The 12,222-nt window shown below is 39.1% G+C and overlaps 2 protein-coding genes across 3 annotated transcripts in view; one reads left to right on the top strand and one right to left on the bottom strand.

Moving 5' to 3' along the window:
• LOC147798573 (uncharacterized) overlaps positions 1-12,222 on the top strand; it is a 143,997-nt gene that overhangs the window by 23,356 nt on the left and 108,419 nt on the right. The gene's annotated exons all lie outside the window — the stretch shown is intronic.
• LOC147798574 (uncharacterized) lies at positions 1,482-12,211 on the bottom strand. Of its 2 annotated transcripts, none has more exons than XM_087138949.1 (3): positions 12,165-12,211; positions 3,324-4,581; positions 1,482-2,748 (listed from the first exon to the last, which is right to left on the bottom strand). In XM_087138949.1, exons 2-3 carry the CDS (start codon positions 3,447-3,449, stop codon positions 2,122-2,124), a joined length of 753 nt encoding a protein of 250 aa, XP_086995075.1. In that variant the 5' UTR covers positions 3,450-4,581; positions 12,165-12,211; the 3' UTR covers positions 1,482-2,121. The 2 variants fall into 2 exon arrangements, with proteins under 2 accessions (XP_086995075.1, XP_086995076.1); XM_087138950.1 differs by lacking the exon at positions 12,165-12,211 and having other exon boundaries at positions 3,324-3,733; positions 4,462-5,218.

Genomic DNA, 12,222 nt, shown 5'->3' on the forward strand with positions numbered 1-12,222 from the left:
GAGCGGAACGACAAACGGAGGGAAAATGTCAATGAGCATTATTATTCTGCTGGAGTAAAATATGCTCACCAGGCGTGCAGAGGACTCCGTTATGTACTCGACTGACAACAAGAACAAACTGCGGATCAGTTCTTGCACTCTGGCCGTCGACAGGAGGTGTAAAGTTTCCAGATATTTCCCAAGTCAGGGCAGCCCAAACCTGTTGGATCACAATTTCCCCACACTTGGGTACTTGATCACACCGGCAGGGTACATAGAGATGGTCCCTCCATCCCCATCTGAGATGGCGGTGGACAACCTAGGCAGACAAAGTTTCTGGTATGTTTTTCTTTTCCTTTAAAAATTCCTTCAGGATTTAGTATTTTTAGTAATTGACTTTGACGCTCAAGAATAGAATGGAGTATTTCAAATTTTTATTTCACATGTGTGACGGTGGTTGAATTTTCCAAATGTATCTAGACTAGAATACATGTGGGCATATGAACGTGATGGGAACTTAGCCTTTATACGCAAGAAATTTGTTCCGTTTAGGCAAATAGGTCAACGGGTTGAAATTGGACAGATTATGCTTTTAATTTAATGTAAATTTTTAAAATACAACTGGGAAAAATGAAATATAGAATCATATAAAAACATGATAGGTTGAAACAATTTAATGCAAAATAACTAGAATCTTAAAATTAAAAAAAAAAGATGTCAGAAAAAAACAAACGACTTGGGGTAAATTTAAATCAAAACTGGAAAAAATTGAGTTCTAATTTTTAAAAAAATGATAAATTAAGGACTGGGAAGTAAAATTAAATCAAAACTGTAAAAGTGTACTTAAGAGTAAGAATGAAAAATTAATATAATTTTTAGACATTAAATTTAACAATTAAAATAAACGGGCAAATCACAACCAACAACTAGTGTTACAATTAAAATATTAATAAAGTAAGGGCTGGGAGGTGAAACTAAATCAAAACTGTAAAAGATCAAGAATGAACAATTTAATTTAAACTAATTAGCAGAAAATCCTCATGTTCAAAATCAATCTGGGAATTGAAATTAAAAAAAACGATTACATGATAAGTGATAGCTCTTTACAATATTGCAAAACATCTGGAATCGTAGTAAAAAAATCGTAGTTAAAAATTAAGGTGCAAGTAAAAAAGAACCGAAGGGCCTGGAATTAAAATTAAATAAAACTAAAAGTGCACTTAAGAGCAAGAATGAAAAATTAATAAAATTTTTAGACCTTAAATTTAATATTTTCAAGATGTATTTTTGCGTTTGGGAGATGTTAATTATATATAACAGGTTTTGCCCTTACCCAACATATATCAATAAGCACTGTATGCTCAGTGCTTGTCCGAGAGCTTGCGAAAAAGACCTCACAAGCTTACTCGGGTGGGACTCGAACCCACGACCTCCTGCCTACTAGTGCAGATGTCCCAACCACTCGACCACCGAGCTTGCCGGGTTCGGCTGGCCGGTAAGACATCTGCACTAGTAAGCAGGAGGTCGTGGGTTCGAGTCCCACCCGAGTAAGCTTGTGAGGTTTTTTCGCAAGCTCTCGGACAAGCACTGAGCATACAGTGCTTATTAATATACGTTGGGTAAGGGCAAAACCTGTTATATATAATTAAATTTAATAATTAAAACTAATCGGTAGATAATGAGATCGTTTACTTTAACCACTGGAAATCAACAAAGACCATAACTAATCAAAATCTGTCATGTCTTTGTTTCAGGGCGACCTTCCAATATTTTGAGTTTACACTGTCTCTGAGCTGCCACGATGAAGCAACCAATGTGATACCCCGCCACTCTCGCTCTGCCTGAGCCAAAATGGCTTGGAAGCACCGGTCCTGTGCCAACACCTTCTTCGCAAGAATCCCCCCACCTGGCTTCGAAGCAAAGCCACCGTTGTAACTATAGTCGGCTAGCTCAGTCTCCCTGAATAGGGCACCCCATCATCTTCAAAACCAACGATTGGCCATTTCATGGACCGGTGCAGGCATCCCTCGTAGTCACCACGCTGCATTTCGAAGGGACAGCGCTCACTCCCGACAGTCACAAAGTTCTCCGTGGACTTCAAGACAGAAGGCTTACGACCTGGTACTTTCTGCCTCATCTCCTTCAGGTGAAGGTGTTAGCCACTTCGTCAAGTCCTGTATGCAGAAACTTCATGCCTCTGATCAGTTCGTCTTGTTTTGCCTCAATTGCAGACAAGTGCATCGCAAGTTCTGGGTTGATCTGGGAGCCGGGGTTGCCCAATGGCAAAGACAGCAAGGCAGATAGGCCTGACAGGTCATTGCCATCCTCCTGCCTCACAGGCGATGAACTCTTATGGTTGAATTGCATTGCCGCTTGCATTGTGGGAGAGGCTGGCGGGTCAGAGCAGGATTGAATGGTGAGGTCCGATGGCTGACCAGAGAAGTCTAATTGGTCAAAGTCCAGGTGATGTAGGCTGACGAAGGCAGACGGCTGGTCTGGGTTATCCTCGCTAGTGGGGGCTGATGGCTGGTCCGGGTTATCCTCACTGGCAGGGGCCAAAGGCTGGTCTGGGTTGTCCTCGCTGGCGGGGGGCGACGGCCGGTCCGGGTCCTTGCTGGCGGAGGCCGATGGCTTGTGCTGGCAGACCGGGGCAGCTGGTGATACAAGAGCAACCGATGGGACAGCAGTACCCTGCCAAATTGATGAGGGGCTCATCGTCCTTGTCATCAGATGATGACACTGATGATGATAGTCTTGGCTTTTTTGGTGCTGTATAAATGAGGGAGCAATGTACAGATATAAATAAACATCAATAACATAATAATATGTAAATTCTTTTTAGCAATCACTGACAAATACCAAGTTAATCATCCCAAAACTCCAGGTCTCGGATTAGACAAAATTCGTATATAAAAGTTTGGGCTATGTAAATCAATTGGCACTTAGGCCTTAAAATTGAAGGTTTCTACCTCGAAACCACAACCATGTCTTCCTTTCAGACTCACTGTGAATACTGTTTAAATTTGCTTCCAGCAGTTGTTGTTCAGCAGTTCGGAGTTTTTAATTTTGTTGAATGTGTATACATTTTTAGAGTACACACAACACATTCCATCAGGGTAATGCGTAGCACCGTAATCAGAAGAATTGGCAAGTATAACAACATAATAACAAGCCACCTCTGAATTGTTGAATTCAGAAATTCTGAATTGCTTGGTAATATCAGGAATCAGAACACTACCTTTGCATTTTCATATTCGGCTATACATTGCAGGGTACATGTACATCAGTTTTGAGGAAAACCTGTTTCCGACTGTTCGTGATGCTTACATATAAAACAAACTTACGTCTGACTTGAAGAATTCGGGCCTTGTAGGTATTGGATTTATACTTGACGGGAACAACCGCTCCTTCCTCCAGCAGATCCTGCAACTTAATTCTGCTGCGCTTGACCAGCTCCTCTGTACCGGCATATTTTGCAGGAGTTAGCCAGCAGACTTCAACAAAGTCGGACATGATGATAGCAGTTATCTTGTAGTTGTCTCGTGTGAAGCTCAAAGGTGAATGATTTGTTGGCAAGCACACACTGTGTTTATAAGCCGAGTTTGGTCATTCCACCCCAACTTGCCTCCATACAGTGCCATATCAAGGGCAGCCGACAAGAATATTACTTGAAAGTGGCAACCCTCTTGCCGTGAGAGAAAGATGCCTCTGTGGGTTCAATTTCAGCAACTATAGGGCCACTTGAGTATCCCATCTGTAATTGTAAATGTATTTATGCAGGGAGGAAATTACCATGGCTTCCTTGGCTATTTGAAAAAATTTACGAACGGCTGGCACGTTTACGTCCTGTGTTTACCTCCTTTTAGTTGTCATGCGCAATTACATACAATAAAGGTTCAGTAAGGTGATGTCTTTTTGGGGTGAATAAAACATACAAAATGTACATGTATTTGCTTACAATAAAATTAAATTTTCCCGAAGCCTATTAAACGTCCCAATGTGCCATTATTATTCTTTGTTTTTGTAAGAGAATGCCTAAATAGAGACTTTATGGTGATATAAAAAGGGATTTAACTACATGTATCTGGAAGAAATGGGAACAACTTGACGATTTCAATTACATAAAAATTTGTTTTGCGTGAAGTTGGGACTAACCTAATGCAAACCAAAGTAACGAAAAAATAACTTGAAAGTGACAACCGTCTTGCCGAGCGTGCGAGAAAGATGCCTCTGTGGGTCCCTGTGTGGTTTGTATGTGATGCCGACTTCATGTGATCATTAATAGGTCCATTGTCTGTAAAGCATTAGCATCATGCTTAACGCTAAAACTCAGTGGAAGTAACATTGATGAATGTTTGAAAAGGAATAAGTCAGCAATTGACGTTCGTTAAATATTTGCTGGAAAATACGTGAGACTTCTGTTCGTGTGACGAACCAAGTTAACCGGTACTTTCCATTAAAAGTTTGTATCTTTATCCCTACTTCAAAATTCAGCACATGGTCGCCCAAAGTAGAGCCCGCATTATGTGTGCAGGTCGGTCGTCCGTACCTAGCTGTCCATATTTAAATGAGCTCATCTGGCTTTGCGGCAGGTGCGGGAGTCTGCGGAAAGAACGTGCATATTCATGTTTATTGTTATTCAAATGACCCGTTCTGGTCCATGCCGGAACGGGTTGTTAAGGGCCTCTTTTGTTAAAAAAGTCCACATAATCCTGCAGAAAGAACGTGGAGTCAGTGCCTGGGCAATTTCGAGACGGCGCCTAACCCCCTCCTGAGTACGTTTTTCAACGGTTTCAGTACAATGGTTTTATTCAAAAGCAAATCTAATCTGGATGGAGCACAATACATACATGTACATTTTCAGACATTTCACAGGGGTGCTGAAGATAGGCATAGAACTGACTAAAGTCCCTCAAAACACTCAAGGTGCATTCCATATTTCATATCTATGCCCCCCTCCCCCAAGGACAAACCCAGGCCATTACGGGTTCACAGTAAATATCCAAACATGTATGAAATTTGAATGTAGACCTATAATTATTTTTGTAAGCTATTTATACAGAATAATTGAATTTCCTTATTTGTTTTGTGTGTATAGGTATCCTTCATACTGCAGCTGGAAGGAAAGCTGGAGAATGGAGATAAATCTGTTCTCCATGTTATTTTCGAACCTTGAAATTCAACGTAACTGCAGTTACATGTAGATATCAGAGGCACAAGTACCAACGATAAAGGAAGCTGCATGCAATAAAGCACGGAAATTAACAGGTGATGGTGAAAAGGCCCACTGTTGCATTGACATACAGACAGATTGCCAGTCATGAATCAGTTTGTGTGCGTGTGGGGGGAGGGACATCCATGTACCATCATGCACGGTCTCCCACTTTAACATTCAAGTCGCCACGTACTCCACATTTAGTGGGAACCCAAGGTTGCTATACCAATGAATGCATTCATGTGCGCATGTACGCCATATTTTTGTTCTAGTTATGACACAAGTTTTCCCCATGCATCAACACAGAAACTGCTGCATCTGTAACAAATGTTTTCCTTTTGTAGTGATACAGATGTTCATCAGCGCAGACATAAGGGCGGTCTTCACACATGTCCCTGGTATCATTGATATGGAAGTGCAGTCAAAGCAGGATGGATCCTGAGAAGGGTGGGAACAGCTTCATAAAAATACTGGTAGCAAGACTGCAACCAACAGGAAGTAAGATTTACTTGTATGTGTACATGTAACCGCTATAATTTATTGAAAGACAGTGGCAGAAATTGCTCAAACTGGTTTCGGAAGAATAGTGCCAAGTTGTCAGCAAAAAGGTCCCCATGTCATTTGAAGTCTCGACAGATCTTCAGAACAGAGAGAAGTTGGCAGTTTTTATATGATAGATTTTAGAAAAATGCCTTAAAACATGAAGGCAGTGTGTATCCTTCATTTTGTTTCTTGTGTATAGACATCCTTCATGCTGCTGCTGAAGTGAAAGCTACAGATAATAGTTCTTCATGTTGGAAAGTCAACATCATCGCAGTTACATGTAGATCAGATGCATGGCTACCCACGATAAAGGAAGCTGCTGAACAACAAAGCAAGGAATACAAACAGATTGCCTGTTCCGATTACTGCAGTCATGAAGCAAAGTCTGTAAGTTTGTTTTTGCATTCAGTTGGGAACCCAAATAAGTCCCTGATTCACAGAGTGTCCCAGATTGACAATTGTGTACAAAATAACTTCTAAAAATGTACTAACAAAGAAGAAACAATGGGGGTCCCCATTATATACACTTTAGTGTGTGGGGGGGGCCATGTACCTCCACCATGAATGGTTCCCTCATCAACACCCACTTGCCCGGTCCTCCACTTTAACATACCGGTCCCAACGTACTCCCCATTCAGCGAGAACCGAAGGTTGCTATGCCAGTGATTTTTATTTATGTTCAAGTTCTGACATCAGTTTTTCAATGCATCAACACGTGTAGCACGGCACTTGTAAAAAATGTTTTCCTTTTTGCAATGATACAGATTTTAATCAGCACAGACAGGAAGACAGTCTTCATACATGTTGGATATCCAATACGCAGTTTGAAGCAGGAACTGAATGGTGAGAACAGCTTCATCAAAGTACTCGTAACAAGATAATCCGAAAAACTGCAACCGACAGGAAGTTATTTGCTTTGCGATATTGGTATCCTTCACACTGCTGCTGAAGTGACAATAGATAAATCTGTTCTCTACGATGTTGGGTTTAAGGATTGGAATGTAACGTAACTGGTTTCATGTACGTATCAGAAGCACTGCTACCCAAGATGAAGGAAGCTGTTTGACAACCAAGCAAAGAAAATAACAAGATAATTAGTGGTGAAAAGGCCTGCTGTTGGATATTGACACACAAGAGAAGGCCAGTTTGATGAATACAGTCAGGAAGAAGTCACAAGTTCCTGATATTTTAAACGTGTTCTAAAGTCTTCTAACATGTATTCATAAAAGAGAAGAAAGAAATCTTCATTTGTACTTTTGGGCATTTCACTACCGGCAAACTTTTTTTATGTCGTACATAAAAAACTTCACCCGTAGTGAAATGCCCAAAAGTACAAATGAAGATTTCTTTCTTCTCTTTTATGAATACATGTAGTAAGAACACTTTTAGTATTCTTTACCTCTCATAATCCTTCAACTTCTGGACCAGTTTCATTGTTTAATATTTTGAGTGTACTTGCTTAAATTCCACAATCAGAGTTTGTGCTGCTGTGCACTCGCAGATACCTGTTAAAAGTAATCATTTGTGCAGTTACTTTCAATAGGAAATGAGATGTACTTTTGAGAGAATTGTGTGAAATTGATGTTTGCTTAATTTTTCTTCCCATCTTTGAAATCAATATCTCTTTGTTTGTGTATTTCAATGGCCCTAACAGTTCCAAATCCTCTGGTGTTAAGATGATTTTATATGGTCACTTTTGCAAATCCGTACACTGCACTGTAGCAAATCCTCATTCCAGCAATCAAATCCCTCACGAGAAAACTGAAGTGCTCCCTCACTTGATGAAATTCCACGTTTTGTATTACCTGACTGATAATATCTCTACGTTCGAGGCACAAAAGTACAAACTGGATTGAATAAAGCATTTGCATTTATAATAACTATTCACTAAATCATTCGTTACCCATTATTCTTTAAAGTAGTGAATTGAAAGTCTTGTATAAAGATTTTGAAGTCTGTCGTCAGTTCAAATTGTATGTGCATTATCAAAAAAGTGTTGTGGTCCTAACATTGTCTATTAATTGTGTCAATCATTGAGATAGCTAGAAAGGGACATGTTAAGACGAAAATTGACCTAATGTGATTATGACGTCATTAGATGACAATTAAGTCACATGACATGAAAGGTTCACTCTTTGAAGCCCTATATCTCTGGAACTACACATCCCATCAGGATGAATTTTTGCGGATAATTAGAAAAGGGTTATATTTTAGATGAATATGGACCTCGTGATGATGATGTCATGATCATCAGGTGACAATTCATGTGTCCTTAAACGTGCCCTCTTTAAGGCTTATATCTTCCGAGGTAGATGTCCGATCAGGTTCAAATGTTGCAGATATCTTGAAAAGGAAATGCTTTTAAGGAATATTGACCTGATGTGATAATGATGTTTTCAGGAGACAAGTCATGTGACATTAAAGGTGCAATCTTTAAAGCCCTATATCTCCTGAAGTGCATGTCCGATCAGGTCCAAATCTTGCAGATACCTTGAAAAGGGAGTGTTTTTTTATGTACACTCATAGTCCACCATAGACAGAGGATTCCAGAACAAAATCTTCAAAATGACAACATTGGGGGTCACGTGACATGAGGTTAAAGCTGCAGTTTTCTCCATAGGTTTGGTACACATTCTTCTACTAAACACTGATGACCGAGTAGTCCTGAACTTTGGCTAAAGATTACTATGAGAATGAAAGAGAAATTGTATACTTATATTGTTTTACGCTCTGATTTTCAAGTTGAAATAATCCCAAGAGTCAAAATATCAAGTAATATTTCATAAATTGTTTTCAGTTTAAGTGCAAATCACGTGACATGACCTTAAAGGAGCATTTTTTTGGTATGTTTTTTAGCCTTTTGACTTTGTAGATGATTTCAATCCACCATTTTGTTAACTTTTCATTGTTCCATCATTATCAACGTGATAGGCAAAAAAGACCCTGATACAAGAAATTCAATAAACGACGTCATAATGGTGTCATCATGATTTATTATTGAATTTTCAATAATTATTTTAGCCCATTGGCCTTGTTCATGTTTTCAAGTCACTATTTTGATAACTTCGCAGTGTTTGATCGTTATCAAAGTTACAGCCAACAAAGACCCTGAACTAAGAATTATGCCAGATTGATGATGTCATCTTGTAATTTTTATATATATTTTCCCCAGCCAGCCAGCCGACACCTTCAAGCTTGGTGGTCAATTGGTTAAGATGTCTGCCTTAGTAAGCAGGAGGTCATGGTTTGAGTCCCACCTGAGTACACTTGTTGTTTTTTCCCAAGCCTTCGGGGGCATACACTGAGCATACAGTGTTAAAATACACATCCGGCAGGGCCAAAAAAATCCAAACTTAATTTACATCTCCCTTGCGCAAATCCATCCTTGAAATAATTGTACACAAGCCTTTTTTGTCCTTCAAAAGAATGCCTAAATTAAAAGGTCTTATTGACAAACTTTATGATATTGGAGTGCGTGGCCTTGAACTTGACTGGTTTAAATCGTATTTACAGGGACGGCAGCAAGTTACTAAAATCGGTAACAAGTATTCAACTCCTGCTGGAGTTCATTTTGGAGTGCCTCAGGTCCACTTCTTTTCACTCTGTATATCAGTGATATAACTGGTGTTGTTTCTCGGGATACTATGATATTTTTATATGCTGACGACACCGCAATTTTCACTCGTGATCAATCTGTAGATGGCATAAATAGAGTTTTAAACAGGGATATGGCCGAAATCTCTAAATGGTTGCAAATGAATGTCCTTACCTTGAATGCTAACAAAACGAAAAGTATGCTGTTTGGTACTCAAGCTAAACTAGGCCGAGGGGCGAATAATTCACATGTTCAGATCGGCAACACTCCTATTGACAATGTTAGTCAATTTAAGTATCTAGGTGTATTGCTGGACCCATCTTTGACTTGGAGTCATCATACCGATGCACTTGTTAAAAAAGCCAATAAACACGTAGGTGTTCTCCGGAGGCTCAAATGTGTTCTCCCACAACATACTTTAGGCCTGTTGTATAAAACATTGATCCTGCCACACTTTGATTACTGTGATGCTGTCTGGGGAAATTCCTCAAAACTAGCACTCAACGGGCTCAGTAAAATTCAGAATAGTGCTGGCCGACTCATCCTCGGTCTTCTACGGAGAACCCCTACAGAGCTTGTTCTATCGACATTAGAGTGGGATACTTTGGACGAAAGGCATACTTCTATTTAAATATATTGGTTTATAAAAGTCTAATTATGCAGTTACCACCGCAACTGTGCAATTGCTTCATTTATACCACTGATTCGCATCATTGTAATACTCGGTCAGGCTCTCATGGTTCCTTAGTCATTCCATTCAGTAAATCGAACTCGGGTAAACGCAGATTCATTGTTCGTGGAGCTTATGCTTTCAACGCCTTGCCCACTGCTCTTAAGAGCCCACTACCAGCAACACTGTCAAGTTTTAAACACACGTACAGATCATTGTTTTAATTCCTACCTGTTTGTGAGTTTCGTTATTTGGTGTTGGTGTTTTAATTATTAGTTACTGTTGAGCTTTAAATATGTGTGCATGGCTGGTTCATGGATTTTAATTTTTGGTTTTTAAGTAGTTCAGTTGAATTTTGGATTTTTAGTAGTTTATCATATTTGATGGATTTAACTGATTTTATTGTAATTGCTGGGCACCTCTGGAAATCAGTGTTTCACTGAGAGGTTTCCCCAGGATAAATAAATAAAAAATAAATAAATAAAGGTATGGTAGGAAATAGGAAAACACATTTACATCATGTATCTAAATTCAGTAAATTTGGAAACGCAATCTTAACTGCCCAAATTACACCTCAGTGTTCCAAAAAGTTAGTTCTAACTTGCCATTTTCTTCAAAGAGATCAATCACAGTGGTTGTAATGAATGCATTTCTTGCCAGCTCTGATGTTGTCATTGTACCAAAGAGTATTAACCAGAGGGTCTTTAGCAGTCGTGGGGATGTGCGCCTGGGTGAAGTCTGACCAAGCTGTGAGAACGTCCATCCAAAAACAGTTCCCATAAATGACAAAAAGTGAATTCAAGGAACCCCCTTTCAGCAAAAGCACGGATGGAATCCCAATTATTTGATGGCACAGACACACCCAACGACAGTTATTATCTGCATCCAGGATTATGCAGAGCCAGGTTATCTTCAGAACATTTATATAATCCCTAAAGATCACCATGCGCAGCCCACCTTGGCTGTAATCTTGTACCATTTGATTTCAACTGTGCCCCCCCAATAAATTATTGCCATTTTTTAACAGTTGAAAATAAGGACCCACAGACATGAAATTGTCTTAATTTAATTTTTGGATTTTAAAGCTATATTTTTATTGTCTGAATTGTTTCATTAGTGTTTTATTTCTTATTTAAAGAGTACATCTAATGAAAAAAACATGTTTTCTCTGATTTTATCTGTTCAAATAAATATGGAAGCATCCAAATCGAATGCAGTGTCATTTGTCTTCAGAGCTCAACTATAACAAGCTCAAAGGGTTTTTTCTGTTCATGCCAAGATGCGAGTTCTGAGTATAGATTGCGTCATTCTGAGAAAACGTCGTTCATAGTGGATAAATCCTGTGCATACCAAAGTATGCAGGTAGCCATTGTTTGTAGCCATTGCTTGGCAAAAAAATTCCCAAACCAAGAATTTCTCAATTGAGAGATATCGATGGGTGGGGGTTCAACAAATAAAGCTTGAGAGTTCTTTAACTTGCGGCTTCAGGGTCAGTCTGTGTTCAAGAAAAATTTGAGATAAATTTAAGAAGATAAACTGTAATTATAAAGTAGAGGACACTCGTTAGAAAATGCTTGAACAGCGCGTGCATAAAATCTGTCGCCAAGAAAAACCGGTGAATTTCAAATGAAGAGACAAAAATCAGCGTAATATTTGCTGCATATCCTGTTTGGAGAAAAATAGACAACAATCAGTGTGTTAACACGGTAAGTGTAAATACCAATGTGTTGAATGCGTACCAATATGCCCCTACAGTAAAATTAAAAGAACTTGTGACAAGTGTAAAAAGACTTGTATTGTGAGCATGTTAAATGTAGATCAAGTTTTTCAGTGTGTTTCCCGAGAATATGCGAACACTCTCGTAAGAAATATTACTGTTTTGAATGCCTAGTAAAAAAGGAGAAAAAAAAGAGCTTAAACAATTAGTGTTTATAAAGACCATTCCTTTTACAAATTTTCTTGTGTATTATAGAAACCATGTCGAGACCATTAGCAACGGCATATGTGAGATGGAACAAACCTATGATGATGAATTATATCAAAGTGCACAATATATCAATGCCAGAAAAACAAGAGCCCCTTAGGAAAGATTACATCAAAATGATTTAAGCAAAAACAAAAGCAGTTCAGAAATTTAGCAAGAAAAAGTTAGTACAAATTACCGCACATCACTCAAAATAATAATGTAACTGCCGACGTGGCCTGTCTCTGTACAGTCAA

Source organism: Acanthaster planci, linkage group LG07 (assembly GCF_054643075.1).
Source record: "Acanthaster planci isolate LZ-2023a linkage group LG07, COTS_SCS, whole genome shotgun sequence".
Taxonomy (NCBI): Eukaryota; Metazoa; Echinodermata; class Asteroidea; order Valvatida; family Acanthasteridae; genus Acanthaster; species Acanthaster planci.